Genomic DNA, 22,735 nt, shown 5'->3' with positions numbered 1-22,735 from the left:
AAAACTGGTTTTTGCTACCGAAGTCGAATTTGCAATTGTATATTTTTGTATGTACATACTTGAAGGTGATGAATACATTCTTTTACGATCTTTAAAGCTGTGGTTTTATGGAGGCACCATATCTATATATCATAATAGCAATAAAAAGCAACTAGAGATAATGTGTTTTTCATCTCGCAAGCAGGCAAACCAGCCTTGAGAACTCAGCGCTTCTACAGACATAGGATATACCTGAAGGCATATGGCAAACCACCTTATCCTTGTGTACAGTTGCAGTTAAATGAATAGAAAACCCTTTACACCTATCCTGTTCCTTTTTGCCCCTATAGTGAAATTTGCTTACAAAAGACATCTCATGGAATAAGAGAAAAAGATCTTTAGCTTTAGATGTGCAATTTATACGAGGTGAAGACATGTCCACTCCACAGAAGATGGCAGAAATATCTATCAAGTTCAAAGGCAAGAACAGGTAAGTGATTAAATATCTGGAAAGGTAAAACTTACTGATATGGCAGTGTCAAGTTAGATGTATATTGAATTTATATACAAGTAGATAGTTACTAGAAAATACACAATTATACATAAAATGTTTTATCGAACTTTATTCCTGTAACTTAAAATAAAACAATGGAAAACTTAATTATAGAAGATTATCTTGACAGCACTGTGAGAGAGAGTGTGTGTGTGTGTGTGTGTGTTAACAACATATGAGTAGTTTGGAGATTAAATTAAGACAACCTCCAAAACAAGATCTGGCCATACACTGTATGTACTATCACAGGTATCTCATTCAATTTCATCATGAAAAAGTTAACAAAGGCAATCAGCATTTTTTTTTGATTGAATATCAATCAAAAGTAATCAACTTATTTCAAAAGAAACATTTGATAATTATTAAAAGGGAAAAAAAGCAATAATACAGTTTAGGACTATTAAATGTACACAAAGCAAAGTTAACTAGAAGTTATTAAAATAACAAAAGGTATAGATCATTTATTTTGAGAAAAATACAGTTTAAAATTTTAAGAGTAAATTACAAAAATAAATTATTTTGCGTATTTTACTCTCTTTGGTTAAAATAAAAATTTTAACCCTGTGTGAAAGCTTTTTAATTTAAAGTTATTCCTCTTGTGAAGTTCTATACAGGTCAACGAAATTCACATTTGTGTTACATTCTACTATTCAAGTTTTTTCCATAGAAATTTTTTTTTACTTGCTAAACAAACACTAACTCTGTAAAGTTTGTATATACACACACAGAAAAAAAACCACTGTTTCTGGATTAAAACAAACTCAATCCCATGAGTCATCTGCAACAACTGAACCTCTTGCGGCATAATCAGTGCTTGCGAAGTCCCCACCACTTTGCCAATTCTGAAAGTGATAAAAATGCTATTATTTCAATATCACCCCAGAAAACTATATCAAAGTACAGCAATACCTTGTATAATGTGGATTCAAACAGTGCGGTTTATAATTAGGTAAAATGCATTACAGTATATTTATTGTAATTTTGTCAGAAAGATAATTACATTAATTATGTTATATTAATAGTAATCATTGTATTGGAGCAGCAATGTGTTAAATTAAGGCAGAACACATTTTTAAGTGTTACAAAAACATCCTCAGAATGTTTTGTGTTTTTGAATGAATTTTCAGCAGACAAGGTGGAAAATTTTAGGATGGCAGAGAATGCTTCCAACATAATTATAATTGGAAATCCCATTTAAAACATTAAGTAAACCATTAAAGTTCAGCATACGTTAGAACTGATATTCAATACTACAGAGACATACTGTATGCAGAGGGGAAAAAGAAAAGGAACAAATGGCAAACTGCATTATATTTTTCTAGACAATAAAAACTTGCATGTGTGCATACCTATTATAATTCAACTGTGAACACTAAAAATCTTTTTTCATTTCTAATCCTTTTGCAAAATTAAAATTGGCATTGAACCAGGAGGTTACATCAATTCATTTGAATCTTGTTTCTTTCCACCAATACACTTACTGTTCAGCTTGGAATGCATTACACTGAAACCCATTATATCAATGCTTTTTCAGTGTAGTTTCAATTATACTTGCATGTTTCCAATATGCATTAACCACTTTTGATGTATTCCTGTATCCTATCCTATTCCCTCAAGCCATATGGCTGGTGGGGGTAGCTATCTGCTACCATACTAGGGAGATGATTATGAGCAAGGTGATTTCCCATTGCCTTCCTTGTTGTAGTATATTTTATGACTAAACTGTGTGTTTACAGGACCGGTCTGCATATTTTGAGGGATGAAAAATCCAAGTTACCTGGTGGTGGTGGTGGTGGGGGGGAATCATCTGCCTCTGTACGAGTCTGGTTAACTCACCTTTAGTCGAAAGAGACCAAATAAAGGTTCCTTATGTCACCGACGGGAATCAAACCCAGGTCTTTCCAACTAAAGGGCTTCGTCTATACTGACTGAGCTACAGAGGAATTAATATTCCTCATATTAAGTTCATATTTCACTTACTTGATATTACAGCTAAACACTTATCACATAAGTCAACAATGATTATGTTGCTAGCATAATTACCTTTCTGATAATATCACTTATTTTAAAAAACTGATTGTTGTAACAAAAAAAACAGGGAAAAAAAGGAATTTCTTATATTCCATAAAAAATCTTCACAGCAAATTTACATAAGAACTAAAAAATGTTTATGACATTGAGAATACAAGTCAATTACAGAAAATATGCAATCATAGTCTTAAGAGCTGTTGTGTGTAATTATGGAGCAGAGTTAACATATGAAGTGTGTGCACATGCATACACAAATGTGTTCAGATTTGGTCAATTAAGATTCTTTTTTGTCATTGAATTTATGAATGGAAGAGGACCTCCTAACCCATAAGGAATTTAGAGAATCAACTGAGGCTTTTAATCAAATGCTCATATTAATACATTGCTAGTATCAAACTGGATGTAATAGCAAATGAAAACAAAGGAATGAGGGATTCTTACTGCTCCGTGATCACTCAACCAAACTATTTTGTATTGGCTGTGCATCCATATGATGTATAAATACAGATATCACACCAGAAACTACATCAGCGTGAGTGAAGGACAACAGTAAGAAATATGAACAAAAGAACAGCAGATCATGTGCATTAAATGTCTCTTAATATGCAGTCACATGTTTGTCAAATTACTGCGCTGAAAATTAAAATAAATTATTTATGACAATAAGTTTGGTGTTTCCCATTAGATCATATGGTTTGCATTTTCAATTTCATGCTGTGCCAGTCTAGATTTGTGCAATTTGATAAGTTGGATGTGGTCTTGATGTTCAGAGATCTTTTGTCCATAGCTTGAATGAACACAGCACTTGCTATATACTAGGTGGGATCATTTGAGAAAGTTGGTCCTTTGGATTGAGGTAAAAGATTGTGAATTTGGTTGATAGGAAGGCAATGAGGACTGGTATTTTTCCCATCATCTTTGCCACTTGTTCCAAGATACCATTGATGTAAGGTATGGGAGACCAATGGAGTTCTGCTTCTTCTCTGGATGCTGTCTAGGAGTGGTGTAAATTATTTTTGTATGTTGTTCTTGGAATGTATCCATTTAGTAAAGCTGTTTAACAGTCCTTGGAAAAACACCACATAACAGCTGGTTGTTTTCATTAATTTCTCTCATCTTCCTGCCATACTAGTTTTTGCAAATTCTGTTGTCCATCTTCATATTTAATTTGCATGTTCTTCAGGATGCAATTGATGTTTTCAATGTTCTTGCCTATTTTCATGGTTCTGTCTTTTTACTGCTGATTTTTTTTACCGAATATATAACACTGATTCAATTAGTTAGGGAATCCTGCAGACTTGTACCAGATTTATTTAGGAGTATAATATCTGCATAAAGTAGAGCTGAGATTAACACCTCCAATTTTGATATCAGGTTTATTGCCACTTTCATTCATAATGTGATCCATATAGATAATGAATAACAGATGATGTGCACCTTTGTCTGAATACCTGATTTAACAAACCATCCTGCTGAACCATCTTCACTTCTAATTGCTCACTTAGTAGATCTCTCATACTATAAAAAGGAAAATAAAACATTGATAATTACAGAGGAATTAGCCTGTTGAATGTTCCATTTACAACATACAATAGTAGCTTTTTGTGAACAGCTTTTCTCTTGGTACCTAGTCATATACCTTTTCTAGATCTACAAAATTTAATACGGATCCTTCTTATATTCCCATAATTTCTCAACTCAATTTTCAAGTGAAAAGCTGATCTTGACCACCTGTTATTTGGCTAAAACCCAGTGTGCATTTCCACTTTCAACAATTTTTCTCAATCTTATCACAAGTATTATTGTATAAATCTCACAAGGAACACTCAACAGGCCAAGTCCTCTGTAATTCTCGTTGTTTTATTTTCCTTTCTATGGTATGAGAGATCTACTCCAATTATCTGGAATTCAACCCACTGAAACATACATCTCCAATTTTGAGCATTTCTGGTCCAGTTTTTCCCAGTTTTTGATGGCTTTTTCTATCTCAAATACTGAGATGTACCCCTGATTGTATTCCTCTAAAAATATAATTTCAAGGCTTGCTGGAACAACCTGGGGTTGTGGTGCAGAAGTCCTAATGTTGTCTGCACTAGCCCTCGCATTTCTCTGCAGCAGAATACTGTGCCCATCTGGGAAAGAGGTGTGCACACACACACACTAACATTATAGGCAATGTAATGTTAGTATCCAATAATATCCAGCTAAATTCTACCATGCACACAATTAGTGGGACACTGAGAAGCACCCCTCTCTCCTCGCTGCCTGTCCTATCTAACATTGCTCCAAATATATGGAGAAGATGAGCCTTAATTAAAGAATTTAATAAAGTAATGAGCAACCCACTCCTGCCCCTGCACCACTCTCAAATCCACCTAGTCTTCTCCCATGTCCCAGATGATTACTCATATTGTGAATGACTGCCCTAGGTGCCAATTTCATGGTGGTGGCCTCCAAGACATCCATGAGGTGATGGATGAAGCCCTAGATTGGCTTTCTAGACTGCACATTGATCTGTAGTTGCTTTGTATACCTTTTGCCATAAGAATAAATAAATTGCATTCCTCGAGTATTTTCCGCCATCATGCTGTCACTGCCAATTTCAATTAGCAATCTTTCAAAGTAATTATTCCAGATGTCTAGAATATCTTTATTTTCAGTTTTCATGTCACCTTTATTATCTTTGATCGATTTTACAGAAATTTCCTCCATTTCTAAACTTTTTCAATTGCCTGCAGAATATTCTACCACCTTCCTCATATTTTCTATGTTCTTACCAAAGTCTTCCTGCTAATTTTATACATTGCTTTTCTTTCTTACATTTTTCTTTCCATTCTCTCAGTACACATGTGCCAAGAAGTTTTCATATGCTATCTTCTTTTACTTGATTGCCTCTAAAAACTTCCATCATGCACTTGTGATTTTTTCCTATCCTTGAAAACAACATAACTATCTGCCTCTCTTGTTAAATTAATGTTTTCTTCAGGGTCTGCCAACAAATTTACAGCATTTGATTCTTATTTTTACTTTATTCTTTCTTGAATAATATTTATGTATGAGTTCATCTCTGAAAACTACTACAGTGATTCTTTTGAAAATTTTCTTAGCTTTTAATGATATTCAATTTTTATCCTGCTCAAAATTAATGGGGATCATTTCCTATTTCAAACTGTCCATACACTCATCTTCTGAACTAGAGTAAAGAGAGATATTGCTATCATCAATAATATAGTCAGAGATTACTTATTTCTTGTGCCCTCTCTCTGTGAATTTGTGCACATCTTTGTATTAGAACATGGTATTAGCAATGATTAGTCCATGTTTTGAACAGAAAGATTGTTATTATTGGCTTTGCTCTTGTCTCTGAATTTTCCCAAACATGTATGTCTGGTCATTATTTCCCACTCTGTTTAGATATCTGTAGAAATTTAAATATGGAAAGGGAGCTGAAGTAATCATTCAAAGTTAAATGGTGATGTTTTACACTGCATAATCAAGGACTTAGACACAAAGTAAAATTCCAGATGATTAGAGTAGAGTTCTCAATGATGCCAATATATAAATAGGGGGAAACAAAAGCTAACGTGGAACTTGTAGAGAAATTTCACGCTGAATGTTCAAGAAAAGATTTATGCAAACATACCTGAGAAAAGAGCAGGAGAAATAATTTAAAGAAAAGCTAGAAAAAGTGCAACAAACTGGATTTAGGCCAATTAGAACTATAAAACACCAACCTTACCCTATTACAATTAATTGAGAAATCAAAGGAGTATAATACAGATCTCTAAGTTTTTGTTGATAAGAAAGAAACAAGTTAAGGTGCTAAGTATAAAACTAATATGCTAACTATATGGTGTACAGAGACCTATGTATAAGCTGTATTTTTCATTGTACTACTCTAAATATGGCAAATTATTTTGAATTGAAGTATAAGGTATTAAATCAGAAAGTAAGGATATACACTAACTATCCCCATTGAATGTATGGACATATTAAGTGGTATTAAGCCTGATACATAGGAGACATTAGGCTTAAGCCATTACTTTATTCAGATGACATCTTAAATGTTCTTCAGGTCTTCCAGGGGTCATTGGTCAAATTAAATAAGTGACTGACAAATCTGGTATGGAAATCGGCAATAAAAAACAGAAAAGCAGGTTGGAAAACAATCTGCATTCTTGGTGGTGAGTCTATACTATAATGAACATGCTATATGTTTTACATATTTAAGCATTTTAATGGCTAATTATGGAAATAGGTAAGAAAATAAGTTACTGTAGACCTACCACAGCAAATTCATAGGGACCACAAAAATGGCCATTATAGTGGATAGTTTCTAATAAATGTTCTTTAGAAGAGCAAATGCCTATAGGTCAGGCTTTCTTAGCAGTTAGGCTTGTTATAGTGAGATTCAACTATACTACAGTTGGAAGTCTTCTTCATTCCTAAAAATTTATAGGGATGAAGAGAAATCAGCCGAGAATATAAAAGCCTGTCTTCACACCCACTGATTTTTAGATCTAAAAGTTGGGTTAAAAATAAAACAGTTGATGTGTTAGACTTAACACTTATCACAACCAAGCAACTTGGTTTCTTAAAAACCTGATTAAGTTATAATATTAGTAGTCAGTCCTATCTACATAGGATATTATATCTGGGTTGCATACATACAGGGTGTCCAAAAAAAAAAAGAACTCTGGGGTTTCCAATGAATTTTATTTCATAGCATTTTGAAGCAGATAATATATGTAGCATATATTTTCAAAGTACAATGTCATGAGTTTCATTACCTGTTAGTGTAACTCAATGTGTGTACCATTTATAGAACTGCAGACATCAAAATGAGATTCCACCTCAGACCACACTTGGATAAGCATATTCAAGGAATTGCTTCTATGGTTGCTGTTATTCAATCAAAAGACCATCAGTGGTCCAGATAGAAAATGCTACAGAACTTTTTATTTCTACAGATTGAGAATGTGAAAGGCCTCATTTTTCAACAGAATGGAGCCTGCCACATTATGCAGCAACTGTGCAAATTTTGCTCAACAAATGATTCCCAGGAAAATGGATAAGCAGAGGAGGTCTCATTGCTTGGCCATCACGCAGTCCTGATTTGACTACAATGGATTTCTTCCTTTCAGACTATGCAAAAAATATTGTGTATCAAGGAAAAAATCCAGTCCCTTGCCCACTGTGCCACAGAATAACAGCAACATAGAAGCAGTTCCTATGGATATGCTTATCTAAGTGTGGAATCTCATTTTGATGCCTGTAGGGTTGGAAATAGTGCACACATTGAGTTCCAATAACAGTTAATCAAACTTGTAACATTCTACTTTGATAATATATGCTACACACATTTCTGCTTCAAAATGTCATAAAATAAATTTCATTAGAAACCCTGGAACTCTTTTTCGGACATTCTGCATATTATCTGGCTGTTTGTCTTGCAAGATGAAAAATCTGAATTTCTAAAAACTTTGCAATCTCCTTTAAGACCAGATAACTCACCTTAAGGTGAAAAAGCCCTTATAAAGGGCTCTTTTGGTCATGGGAGTATAATAGGAATATCTACATTTTCTTGCTCTCAAATTTCAATTTCTAAGGATTTCAACAGAATGGGAAATTTGCAACTAGGAGATTTGGAAGTGAAGAAAAACAGCAAAGATCCAAAGGAAGATAAAGACATAGATGAATCAGTGCAGTTAGGAATATTTTAGAACAGTGCTTCCCAAACTTCTAGATGTCAGGGCTCCCTTTGCAAAAATTAAAATATTTCACGGGCCCCCTCGAAAAAAATTCGTAATAGAGAGATATATTATTATAATATTTATTGTATTTATATTCAATACAAAACATACACAGCGAATATTGCAAAAATCAAATGCATATATTACATTTTTGCCTCTTACCGTTTGGTTCTGAAGACAATGCAGGCTGTTCTGGTAAAATATGAAATACTGTCTTTTTTTTTTTTTTTTTGAGTCTGTTTCTGATTGTTCGCGGGAATTTTTTTTTTTTTTTTTTTTTTTTTTTTTTTTAATCAGCCACTTATCCATGTCAGGGTTAAATTTTTTAACGTAAAATAGATCAAATAATATCACCGCTTACCGATACTGGCACACCACAGACTGATAACATGAAATTAGTGAATATTACCTGAATAAGGGAATCCCCAGACCAGGAACATTTTTCTCTTTTGTGACTTTTCTCCCTTTAAGGTAATTAAGCCTAACGCGAAACAGACAGCAAAAGGCAGGTTATTAACACGTGCATATGATTGGTGCGGTATTAACAAAAGATTGCGCAACCGAAAGATAAAAGCATAGCTGACAATTGAGTTGAAATGTTAACTCTCTTCAACCGAATTCCATATGTGAAACTGCCATAATATTCATTATATATATGTATTACTTAGTTTTTAACACTTTTACGAATTTTAACACGTTCCATCGAATTTTATTGCTGCCTTGGGAAATTGAACTCACACACATCTAATTAATAAGAATAGTTTTTAGTTAGATACTGTGTTTGCCCATGCAACATATGGTTTTGTTTCAGTCTATACAGCATAGTTTCTATATGAGGGGACATGTGATTCATTAATTTGTGTGTTTTTATCCCAGTTGTCTCTAATTGCACTATTTGTTGAGAAATATATTACACAGACTCCTCATGCCTTATTCACTGGCATAATAAAAGTACTTGTTTTTATTGCCTCTGTAGTATAGTGGCTATTAGGGAGGGCTGTTGTTTACCACTGCAAGCGAGTTACTATCTCCCTACATGAACTTGTTTAAGCTTTTTTTCATGTGTGAAGTATATGCGAAACGTTTAGTGGTAACAGAAAACTAGCTAGGATGACAGTGATAATATAAAACGAGTTTTTATATGTATATAAAGTCAATATCAACAGTCCCTGATTACGAACGCGTGATGAAAGGGACAGGAAGATTTGGAGCTTCCCTGGAGAGCATTCGAAGTAAATACAATTAACCACTGCTTTGAAATGAAACATATGAATAAGCAATATTTACTAATATTCATTAAGTGCCGAAATAGGCAGGAAGCAAAGTTTGTGAACCAACACCAATGTGTGAATTTTTCCATTAAAATATAAAAAATAACAAAAAAATAAATAATAAAAGTTAAATACGTTTCTTTTAAAGTAAAAAAAAAAATCTACTTAGTCTTAAAACATTTTAAATTTGTTTTCATTATTTCACGGCCCCCCTTAACAAAACCTACGGCCCCCAAGGGGACCGCGGCCCACAGTTTGGGGAGCGCTGTTTTAGAAGAAAGTCAACTGGTAGACTCCTTGGAGGTATAAAATAAAAATGACATTTGCTTCTTTCATTCACCTCTGTGCAAGATCTGACTTCCAGCAAAAAAAAACAATATAGAAAAACAGAAGTCATATTACTAAAAATGTATATAAAGAAATTCAGCCAGCATGCCAAAGCATTACACGATACTAAGAACATTTCAGTTTGATGGTTTAGCTATAGAAATTCACTAAGCCTATGATGCAAGTATATTTATTTATAAATTTTATATGCTTTCTTTCTGGCTGGTTTGTATGTAATAAAAAAAAACCTATATATCTGCAAAGGATGTTACCACCTATATTTAAGAGGTATTTGATTGTACTAGATATGCATTTTTTAAGTCCTTTTTTCAATGTGTGGTATAATTATGTCCTTCACATTTGAAGATTTGCAGGAAAGTCATAAAAGTAACTTTAATTGCTAATGGTTCTTGTTGCAAGTACATTTCAGAAAAGCAAACAGTCATGATTTATATGCCCTAGTTTTCATTCCTAATTTTTCAAAAAAATGGTTGGAATAACTGCTGATTGATTTACTGTTTAGTGGCACAAGGACAGCAAAAGTTACAGCAGTACAGATGGTAGTATAAAGTGATAAATTAGTAAATAATATGTATTGTACAAAAAAGCAAAAAATTTTTTTTAATTATAAATTTAAGCAATTCAGTATCTACATAAAAATAGAATTCATAATCAAATGTGTTTAAATAAGTTCTTTTAAACCCATCATGCAATTTGAGTCTGATAACATCTGCCTGAGTGTATATGGCTTAGCTAGATTAGTAAAAATTTCACTCCTCTCTCATGTGAAGTGCTGGCATTCCATCAAAATATGACAAATGTGAAATACATATTACATTTTTCACACATAGGTGGATTATTAGCCCTCAGTAAATAGGAACATGTAAGATGACTGCATCCGATGTCGAACCTGGAAAGAAAAATTTCCATTCTTCTGTTTCTATGTTGATTACTAGCCGATGCTTAATTTCAGGCTTCATGCATCATCAGTGCTTTCTGCCATAATATCTAACCCATACAAAAGGGACATGTGGCAGTCTGACATGTTTGATATTGAGTTGCCCAATGCAGAGAAAAAGATCTATGTAGGATGCTCTGGAAGAGACTATTTTTAGGACATAATTAAATTAACAGAACTGTTTTCATCTCAGCAATAGAGTAGGTTCATTTGCTTTAGCATAAAGACTTTGAATAGGCGATTGTGAAAAGCACCATATAGCCATTCGTATATGGTGGTAGATAGAATCCAACCATTAGAGAATAATCTCCCTTGCAGAACTGTAAACCTGGGACCTGCAATCAAGATTTGACCATCCAAGTGCACAATAAAGGTCGAGCAGGAAACATTGATCAGCACCTCATTCTAGAGAGGATAGAGTGCAGAGGATATTTAATGTCTTTTTGCATTTATCCCTAAGTTGATGAACATACGTAAAGAATGTAAGCTTTGTCAAAGATGAATCCCAAGAACTTGTCCTCTGGTGCTACTAGAATACTTTGTCCCATTCTTTTAATCAGTTTACTTACTTTAATCTGAGTGAAGAATACGTTTTCCACAGAAACAGTTTTTTCTGCTGAAAGCCTGAACCTATTACTAACAGTCCATGAAGAGACACTTAATTGCTTGTTGAAGTTGGCTTTCAATTACCCTCATATTGCAGAAGTGACAGTAAATTATGAAGTCATTGACAAAGAGCAAAGAGCACTGCTTACTGTAGGAGGAAGTTGTACAGTGATTGAATTAATTCTAATGACAAAAAGTGTCACATTTAAAGAAGAACCTTGAGGAATACCCTGATACAGATGAGATAATGTGCTTCCCACTTGGACTTGGAAGACTCTGCTGGACAAAGTTTTTGATATAAAAACTGGAAGGTGTCTCATCAGACCAAGATTAAAGATGTCTTTTAATGTCATATTCTCCAGGCTGTGTCATAAGCTTTTTTCCTTATCAAAAAACACTGAAACCAAACACTCATTTCAGGAAAGTGCATCGTATACGTTTAAATGGTGCATTGTTGATCATCTAGGATGAGTCACATTGTGTGTTGGAAAGATGTTTGTTGCTTTCTGAATACAAAAGAAGCTCGCATTTACCATTTGTTCCAATATCTTACACAGACAACTGGTCAAATCAGAGGTCAATAATTGTTTTGCTTGTGTTGGATCCTTACGCCAACCAAAACCTCTTCCTTTGTTATGTTGTATAGTAAGAGAAGGAGACCCATGGAAGATGTTTTCTCATAATGGATGTCATCAGAATCTGCTGCATGGCCTGACAGAGTAGAACTCTTTTTAGTTCCTCCTTATTGAAAGGTTGGATTGTAGTAAAGTTTAGCTGCTGCTTTTCTTGTAGCTCATTCAATATTAAAAATTCAGAATAGAAAGTTGTTGCTGAGTTTCTAGCAAAATTATCTCCCAAAGTGTCTGCTTTAAGGATACAACACATCATTACATTCCAAGGTAGACAAATGGTGCAAACCATTTTTGCACTGGTTGTTTAATTAATCATTCATGAAAATTGGATTCAAGATTGTTTTTGATTGACATCTCTCATAACATGCTTTGGCCTGAGCATGTTTAAATGCTATTAGATTTGATGTGGTGGCGATCTACGAAATATATCACATGCTCTGTCTAGATCTTTTTGGCTGCTTGACACTCGATTCCACCAGTTTTGGACAGAGTGGAAACCGAGATGTTTTTGGGGCTGTAGCTGCCTGGACAATACAATTTGTGATATACTGCTTCATTGACAGGTGTTTGAATGCTTCAGCATTAACTTTTGAAAAATGGGAAACAGTATTCCAGTCATTCTGGTCCATTTTCCACATGGGCATCTGTGCAGGAGAACATGGTTTCCGTGAAGACAGTGTAAACAGAAAATGATTGCTTCCATAGATGTTCTCTTCAACATCCCAAATGAGTAGTGGTAAGATGGCAAGTGAGCAAATGATAAGATCTACTGCAGAATACAAGCAGATAGGCATATGGAAAAAGGTATCAACTATTATTAAGAGAGAGGTCATGATTGTTGATCATTTGCCCAATGAAATGTTCTCATCCACTCATGCTGGCACTGCTCCAAAGAGTACAGTGTCCATGAGAAGTATGGACTGAGGCAGTTGCAATATAAGATTATCAAGTTCAATTTCATTTAACTGTTTCTGCAGCAGAACTTGATGTCATCAATATTATGGCAAAACTCATGACAGTTCTGCTGTAGAAATTTTCCTATCGCTTTGGCTTTGTAGGCTTGTCCGATTCCCAAGATGTTGAGAACTTTCCTTGATTTTCCAGCCTACACTGAAGTCCTCTCAGCTGAATGATGAATCATATTTGAGAATGTATGGATGACCAGTGTCCATTTCTTCTGGAGAAACATTTAATGTCACCTGATGTGTGAGGATCATTTTTTTTTTAAATTTAATTATCGGTGGATACAGAAGTATCCATTTTTTCTATGGAGTGTGTGTGTGGTAGTTATCTGGTGGTGAGAACCTTGCCATAGTTTTCTTGACAAGTGTATTCTCCTCAAATGGGATCATTTTTGGAATTGTTTCAGGAGGGATGCACTCCATGGAGCACTCATTGAAAAATTATCAGTTCGTGACACATTTAGCTTTCTTTGAAAGGCAAGATGTATTATGCTCTTTACTAACCACATCAGGCAGAGGTGGTAGAGCCATGACAGGCATGCCCATGTTTGTGGCATTTAAAGCATTGTAGTGATTAGGGATGTAAAGCCTAAGAACAATTAAGATACCTTGCTTTTACAGATATTGGAGGATTAGGTGTATCAAAAATAAGCATGATGCTTCTGGTTGGAATAAGATAACCATCTAGGTATCAGGATGTACCTTAGACCAAAAGTCACTTCCTGATCTTTAAGCTCTGAACATCAAAATCACCTGACATCACTCCTCTAGAAAAGTTTAGCAATTTATGAGATATTACTGGATATGGTATCCCCCCACTGATGTTGCAATGAGTAATTTTTCTGAGTGTTTCTGACATGTTTCCATGAGGATATCATCAGATTATAGTTACAATTATACTGTTGTCATGTCTTGTTTTTGATTCTGTAATCAAGTGGTGCATCTATGGTATCAATACTTCATTAGGACTTGGCACCCGAGCTCACCACAAAGACACACACATGAATGCCCACTAAACGGCAAGCAAATGACTGCACTTGGAAGTGGAAGACCAGGACTACCTAGATGCTATACTGGTACCACAGCAAGTCTTGGACACTGATCCCAAAACCATGGAGGCAGGAGACTTACTGCAACAATGTTGACCCTTGCACGTAGGACAGTAAAGAAGCATGTTCTGTTTAAATGCTAAAATCTTTAAGACTGTTTTTCTGGCAAGATTCCTCACATAAAATATACATTAATGATATTGGGAAGGACCTGGCAGATATTCAATTGTTTGCTGATGATGCAAAGATAAGAAGGGTAAACAATAATGGCTATCACAATTCAAATGTTATGCACTTTGGCATGATCGGATATCCATCCAACAGCATATTATGTGTGTGGAATTATGCTCACAGTAGTTGTGGTGGATAGAAAATTGAAGTTCAAAGGTCACATAACAAATATTGCAAATACAACTCAGAGGATAATTGCGATGTTGAAACGAACAATGATATGTAAGAATATGGAAGTCATTTTGCCTCTTTACAATGCTTGATACAACTGCACCTGTTCTGTTGTGTATGGATCTGGTTTTCTGGATTAAACAGGGATACAGGTGTGGAAGGGTCGCAAAGAAGAGTTACAAAGATATTGCAGTGAAAGATATGACTAGGACAGATGTGAGAACAGAAGTGGTACATAATTCTAGCTCATCTTAATGTGAATACAGCAACAGGAATTGCATTTGGCATATATGGGGAGTTGAATCCAGAAGACAGCTGATTCTGCTGTATAAGGGGCTTGTCACTCGGAGCCACTGCTTTACTTTGTAAATCGTTTAAAGAAGAAAATTATTTAAAGAAAAATATCCATTGCTTGGTGATGATGCATAAATAGTTAAAGACGGAGATCTTGCAGGGTCAACTAAATAGATTGGTATCATGGGCAAAGGATAGTAGTTACCAATTTAATGTGGCAAAGTGTAAGGTGATGGATGCACTTTGGGATGAAAAGCTCTAAACTATACCGATAGAACTGGACTGCAGAAAACTGAGGATAAGGATGTGGAATGATTGTGAACAATAGAAAGTTTAGAGATCATATTTCAAAGTAGCCCATCAGATTTTCTGAAGAATGATCTTTATAGCTTTGATATGGCAAAATCTGGATTAATGTGCACAGATCTAGTCAGATGGTCTCCCCAGGTATGATAAAATGGAAAGAATGCAGAGGTGAGTCAGTGACATGTCTATGAAATGCTCGCTATAGGAATTAAAGATCTGTGGGTTATAAAATTTAGTGAGAGGTAGTAAAGAGGGATATAAAAGAAATGTTTCAATATGTGAAAGGAGAAAACACGGGTTTGCTACTGAAAATTGTGTAAGAATATGGTTAGCAAGAGAATGAGGACTAAATTTTTTGTTTGAGAGAAAGGTTGCTAGTAATTCAAGAGCAACTTATTAATAATAGTGCATTTCTTCATGATGAGCTGATCCATGATAAAATGCCCAAGAAAGTATTCTGTTAACAGCCTATCATACATTTGCTGATATACAAACTAGCACTATCATTTATGCAAATCTTATATTAATGTTTAATTTTCTGCAACTGCTTCATTTTCCCTTGTTACATTTCTCCATCCACACATGCACACGCTTGCGCATATACAAACAAATTCGCAGCTCACCTACGAGTCAGAGTGCCACTGACATTAAATGTAAGGTTAACGACATTCTTGAAACGTTATACAAGACAGTACTGACTTGTACCTTAATCAGAAATGTTTGATTCAATTTTCCCATACAAAACAATTACTTACATCAGAACGGATATCTCTTGAACCAAAGAAAGGCTGTGAAACTGTAGTTCCTGTTGCATTGCGAGCTTCCTCTTCTAACCAATCAGGAACAACTTGATTAGCCTGTTAAAAACGAATTATGCAATATGAGAAAAAAATTCTGAGATTCATTATTAATAATTTTCACTTCCAAAAAAAAAAAAGAAAGAAAGAAAAAATAAGAATGGTATACAAAATAACATATCGCAATAATTTTTTTTTATTTTAAAGTGATAATCTCACTATGTATATATACAGTGTTAATATGACTGCCCATGTTTTTTTTTTCAAATTCAAGAAATTGGTAGACCATATCAAGGATAAAAAAAAAAGTGTGTGAAGCCAAGGTAACTTCCAGACAAATTTTCAAACTAACTGTGGAATTTTTTTTTTTTTTTTTGACTCATAGAAAAAGACTATACACTATTTTTCAGGTTGCTAAATGTAGTAGTCAACTCTAGCTACAATAAATTAGCCGGCCTGCTTGTCCGAGAGGTTAGTGTATCTGCTCTCCATCCAAAAGGCTGTGGGTTCAAATCCCACCATGGGCATGGATGTTTGCGATTGTCTGTGATACTAGTGGTGATGGTGGTCGGCGGTAGATGGCGTTGGTGTAGATGATAAAGGTAGTTGTGGTTGGTGAAGACGAAGAGTTGTAGAGTACATGCCCTCCCTCGATGAGTCTTTGGACTCCCTGGAGGTGTTATGTAATAATAATAATAAATACCATTACTGAAACATCCCAAATAGAGTACTTATAGACCCAATGTTATTCTGCAAGAAATTTGCTACCACAAACTATTCCTGTGATCTCTATGAGTATTTGTTCTGGTCTGAGTAAACACACACCATGAATCCTTATAATTATTAATTAGCTCCTTCAAAGTACCATGGATGAAGAACCATAATGATTAAGCTAGTTCATAAATTTCACTTCTCATTAGGGCTGTTCACAAGAAGTGACATAATGATTGATATAAGAATCAATGATATATCAAAATAATGGACAGAGAGGGTTAGCTATTCAAGAGATCCCAGTGCATTTATAGAGATGGCACTACAGCTATCATGCCATCTGTGTTAATTCGCTTGGAGAGACCAGAATGCAAACCTCTACAGGGCACAATGGACGTTTCATGCAGAAGCAGCAAGGTTTTTTGACAAAACCTTGTCCCCCCCGCACACACACAAAAAAAAAAAGACCAGCTAGATGTCACTTTATCTTTTAAACCTTTATCTTTTCACCTCTATGTGAAAGCACCAACACACAAAAATATAAAACTTCAAAATAAACAAAATATTTTTAAACAGATGTTTCAAACATCTGTTGATCTCTATTCTTTCTCTTCATGCATGCTCCACTTTTCTGTTTAAGCCAGCAATAAGTCACCATAAGAATTAGTCACTAACATGCACTGCTTGAAATGGGAAGAGAAGCTTTTTTACTCTTTTAAACAGAAGGTCACTTTTAATTTCATCTCAGGATTCAAATTTAATTACAAGATACCAATTACCAATGCATATTTTCTTTTAAATAATTTTTCAACTTATCCTTTTACATTTCAACCAATACAAAACTCTAGTTACATGTGGACCTAATATATTGTGCATAATTTTGCATACAGAAGCAAATTAGTTAATTATACTTCTGTCTTCCCCCTTTCTTCTTACATGCAGCACAGATGGTCATGCTGAGCAAGCTATCCATCTCAAAATTATTATTACTAGGGAGCCTGTACCTCCAGTTTGAGGGTAAAGCAGTAAAGCTGTTTCTGCAGGCCAGCTACTAGATAGTACAAAAGACTGAACCTACTGGTAACTCTGAGAGGTATGCTGATAAATTAAACAAATTGGAATGTAATCCATGATAATTAAATAAAACTTAAGAGATTTTACTTATGTAATTATTATATTAGCACAGAATTCTTACCCCAGTTTCAAGGGTGTCTTCAAAGTATGACTCAAATTAAATAACTATAACAGAAACTAGAAGATCCAAATAATGAATATGTGTGAACTACATGTACATGATAGTAATCATCATCATAATGCTAATTACGGGTATAGAACACATTGGTCTGTTCTGGTCTCATTATCCATCAAATATCCTTTTTTGAGGTCTACCCTGTTCCTAACCAAATAACTTTAATTAAAATGATTTACAGAATGTGTGAAAAAGTACTATTTCCAGTCCATTGCTTCTGTTTAGATTTGGATGATGTAGCAAGTTTTCATAACTTTCTATATAAGCATTCTATAAGATAATTGCTTTTATCTTCTTCTTCCAAAGGATTTGATGTCTGAAGGAGTTGCAAGTCGCAGCTGTTCAGGCCCATAATATAGCCTAGATGTTCATGATGTATGGCTGCTGATTAACCAGAGGATGTAATGGAATACCATGCCAATACATGGTATTCATGTATGTGGAGTTGATGAAATGTTACCAGCAAAGTGATAATCATTAAACACCATAAAACCAAAATTACTTGATACAAATTTAAATAAAGAAATCTGAACACATACATGGGATCTGCAAGTACAATATATGGATAAGTGGTTTAAGAGAAAGAACCTGTTGATGTGTTTCTTGAGTTTTAAGATTTAGAATTGAGCAAATTAAGATTATCAGATGTAAGGGACAGTTAATTCTTTCTTACGACACCACAGAATTGTGCTCTTAGCACTAAAATTACCTAGGAAGTCCACATTCCAGTAGAGAATGACGAGTTCGTGATATTCATAATGGAAAATCCTGATACAATTATTTCAGCATTACAAGGTTAGCAAACGAATTAAATATAGCACCAACGAAACTATGATTTGTGGTCTGTGTGTGTGTGTGAGAGAGAGAGCTAATAATGTATAGGAGGAAGAGTATAGGAATTAACCAACAATGGGATTTAATTTACAACCAGAGTGACTAAGCCAGTGTATTATGCTGTTAATTGTGTGTTCTTCTGGACAGTTTGACTGCTTTGTGGGTTGAAAAATTACTGTTTCATGTGAGACCAGCTAACTCACCCTCAACTCTCCTATAAAAAGGTACTTCATATTCTAGATAGGATTTGAAACCACATTCTTTTCAAACCAATGGCATTATTGATATCAAATGAGCTGAGCTACAGATCTGGGGATTAACCCATTTACTTGTATTCACCATCTGTGCCACTACCCTCCTCAGACTTACTTCTCCCATCCTATTCAAATTATCATACCATCTTAAATTACCTCTGCATATGCATTTGAGATTGTAATGTTTTCATTTCACATTTTTATTCTTCCATCACATGCATATGCTAATATTGGCCACATTACTGGTTTCGCAGTATTCCTACTTTTGGATTGGAAATAGCCGAGTTTAAATCTCAATACAGGATTACCCAAAATAAATACAATTTTCAAACAATACACTGGCTGCATAACCTTAGTCATTTTGGCTGTGATCCCAAACAAATAACATCCTATTGTTTGCTATATACAGGTAATGGACAAAAAAAATGGAATTTTTTTTTTTGACTGAGCTATCATGTTGAGTTATCATCATCCTGATATACCCTCAAGGGGTGTATAGGATATGATAGTAATGATGTAAATTTTTCATGTAGTACTAACTTCCTATCTACAACTTTCCTCCAAATCAGTCTGTTAAATGTCAGGACTCCAATATTATCAGGTCTTATATTTCTGTCTTCTAAGGCACTTTGTACCGTATCAATCCACCTATATCTTGGTCTTCCTCTGGGTCTTTTTCTTGCCAACCTGGCAGAGAACATTTGTTTTTGCTAAACTTTCCTCTTCCATTCTGCTTAAGTGACCATACCTCTTGAGATTAGCTCTGCTAATGCATTTCTGGATGAACAATGATAAGTTCTTTCCTAATATCTTTCTTTTTAATATGATATTGCCATTGATGCCATCTGTTCATTCCCCTAATCTTTCTCAGGACTCTTATATCTGCGGTCTCTAGTCTTTGGTCAAGTGTTTTACTTCTAACCCAGCTCTGAGATCCATAAGTTAAAATTGGTTTAAACACTGTCTTGCATACAGCAAATTTAGTGTTGTGTTTTTGTTTTGTTAGGTAGAGTTATTGGTAGTTGAAATACAGTCTATGATGCACCCAACACAGGTGCAGCTGATATGCAACTCATGACATTCCTAGCGACAAGCATATAAAGGCCTGCTGTCATTTATTGCATTTTACAATGGAATCCAGAAAGATCCTCAGTGACTTTGAAAGGGGCTTCATTGTTGGAGCCAGGCTGACAGGTGCATCTGTGACCAGAACTGAAATTGCACATGTTATTCTACTAACAGTCTATAAGTTTATATCAGCAGTCAACAGGACAAACAGCATCATAAGCAAAATGCAATAGTGAACAGAAACGCTTACTACAAGAGAGGGATGATTGAACATTAGTGTGCTGTACCATGAAAAATAGGCATGCTACTGATGAGGAATTGTGTGAAAATTTCAAACACTGGTTGTGAGAAACCCATTTCAACAAAACATCATCAAATTCCTCCCATGTACCCTAAGGGGTGTACAGGATATGATAGTACTACATGAAAAATTTACATCATTACTAACTTCCTATCTACAATTTCCCTCCAAATCAGCCTGTTACTTGTCAAGACTCTAATATTATCAGATCTTATATTTTTATCATCTAAGGCACTTTTTACCATATCAATCCACATATATCTTGGTCTTCCTCTGGGTCGTTTTCCTGCCAACCTGGCAGAGAAGACTTGCTTTGCTAATCTTTCCCCTCCCATTCTGTTTAAGTGACCATACCACCTGAGATTAGCCTTGCTAACACATTCCTGGATGCTGACAATGTCAAGTTTTTCCTAATATCCTCATTTTTAATATGATATTGCCATTGATGCCATCTGTTCGTGCCCCTGACCTTTCTCGGGACTCTCATAACTGCTGTCTCTAGTCTTCAAGTGTTTTATTTCTGACCCAGCTCTCAGATCCATAAGTTAAAACTAGTTTGAAAACTGTGCTCTATACAGCTAATTTAGTGTTCCGACTAATTTCTCTCTTATTCCATATGAATTTATTCAATTGACTTCCTACCATACCAGCTTTGTTGATTCTGTTGTCTATTTCCATATTTAATTTACCATCTTCACTAAAAATCGTGTCGAAGTAGATGAAATGTTTTACTTGTTCCACAGGTTTTCCATTCACAACCCAGTTGACATTTTCAATGGTTCTGCCTATTTTCATTGTCTGTCTTTTTATTGCTGACCTTCATACCATATCTATTACAACAGTTATTCAATTTAGTCAGAGAATCTTCCAGACTTGTAGCGGATTTATTTAGAAGTATAGCATCATCTGCATAAAGCAAAGAGCTGACATTAACATCTCCAATTTTGATATGTTTAATACCACTTTCCTTCATAATGTGATCCATATAGATAATGAATAACAGAGGGGGATAATGTACATCCTTGTCTGACACCAGATTTAACATTAAACCATCTCCCTGTACTTCCTTCAATTCTGCTGCAGATTTACAACTCAAATAAAGACTAAGTATTGCTTGATATAATGCCCCATTGACACCATATAACTTTAGCCTATTGAATAGGCTCTCTCTTGGCACCTTGTCATATGCCTTTTCCAGATCTACAAAACTTAAATACAGATCTTTGTTATATTTCCATGATTTCTCAACTATTTGTCATAAAGTGAAGATCTGATCCTGGCAGCCTCTATTCGGCCTGAATCCAGCTTGTTCTTCACCAAGCTTTTCTTCCACAATTCTTCTCAACCATTTCTCAAGTATACTTGCATAAATCTTACAAGGAACACTCAGTAGGAAAATACCTCTGTAATTCTCAACATTCAGTTTTATTTCCCTTTATATATGTTCAATATGAGAACTGTACTCCAATCTTTGGGAATTTGTCCCTCTGTCCAGGCCTTCTGAATTATGCAGTGCAGCCATTGTAAGACTTTTATACCTCCATACTTCAGCGTTCCCTGGCAAAAACAACGGGGCCTTGTTTAACCAGGCGACGCCCCAGCCAGAATGAAATTTTGTCATGTTCAACAAAATTCTGCACTAGGAAAATACAGAGTTGGATAGCCATACACAAGCCTTTCATCACTCCTCTCAACACGTCATCACATCCAATGGTTTCTCATTAACTGGGAAAGTGACTGAAAGTGTCTGTAGGAGAAATGTCATTTATAAACTAGACTGTCCTTTTCTGAACAGCATCGAGAATTTTAAAGGAGGTGTAGGTGCACCACCTCATACATTATTCCAATGTTGGTTGAATTTGGCATTTATTCTTTGACAGAGAATAAATGCCAAAAGTGGAAAATTGAGAGGAAAAGGAAGCTTTTTTTTTTTTTTTTTTTTTGGAAGCTGATGCTGTAGAAATGATATGATTGTGCCAGGAATGGTAAGGAGTAAAAGTCAGTCCAAGAAGAGAGATTTGGTCTTGACTGTTGAGCTGAGCATTATTGAGTAGAGATCTAAGGAGTTTTATGGGAAAAGAAGCAATACTTCATTTTGGAAGCACTTTAATTGACTAGCTTGCTTTCATTGCAATCAAGGATACTATGGAGATCACTGTTCAGGACACTTATTACATATGACCTTGAAGCTTGTAGATGTGAAATGACTTATAACTAATTTATAAATAAACAAGATTTAATTTAGAAGAAACACCAAACTGTTTAATAAATATATATATTTTTTTTAATGAAATGAAAGCAATTGTCTTCAATACAGCAAGTATAGCTGGCATCTAGTACACGTGGAGTTGACTGTTGTTGATAAGTCTGCAGTTGGGATATACAAAGTACTGCTGTT

At 34.9% G+C, this 22,735-nt stretch overlaps 1 protein-coding gene across 1 annotated transcript in view; it reads right to left on the bottom strand.

The window, feature by feature from the left end:
• Window positions 1-575: 575 nt before the first annotated feature.
• LOC150092324 (ATP-dependent RNA helicase DDX3Y-like) overlaps window positions 576-22,735 on the bottom strand; it is a 168,658-nt gene continuing 146,498 nt past the window's right edge. Inside the window, exons 16-17 of the mRNA XM_090415154.1 lie at window positions 15,879-15,980; window positions 576-1,374 (exon numbers count right to left, since the gene is read on the bottom strand). Coding sequence (XP_090271280.1) covers window positions 1,294-1,374; window positions 15,879-15,980 — 183 coding nt within the window. The 3' untranslated portion in view covers window positions 576-1,293. The remainder of the gene's footprint in view (window positions 1,375-15,878; window positions 15,981-22,735) is intronic.

Source organism: Typopeltis vanoorti, chromosome 26, assembly GCF_054136105.1.
Source record: "Typopeltis vanoorti isolate ZY-2024b chromosome 26, IOZ_Tvanoo_1.0, whole genome shotgun sequence".
NCBI classification, from domain to species: Eukaryota; Metazoa; Arthropoda; class Arachnida; order Uropygi; family Thelyphonidae; genus Typopeltis; species Typopeltis vanoorti.
Note: the sequence above shows the minus strand (reverse complement) of the source record. Positions and strands in the feature narration are given on the sequence as shown.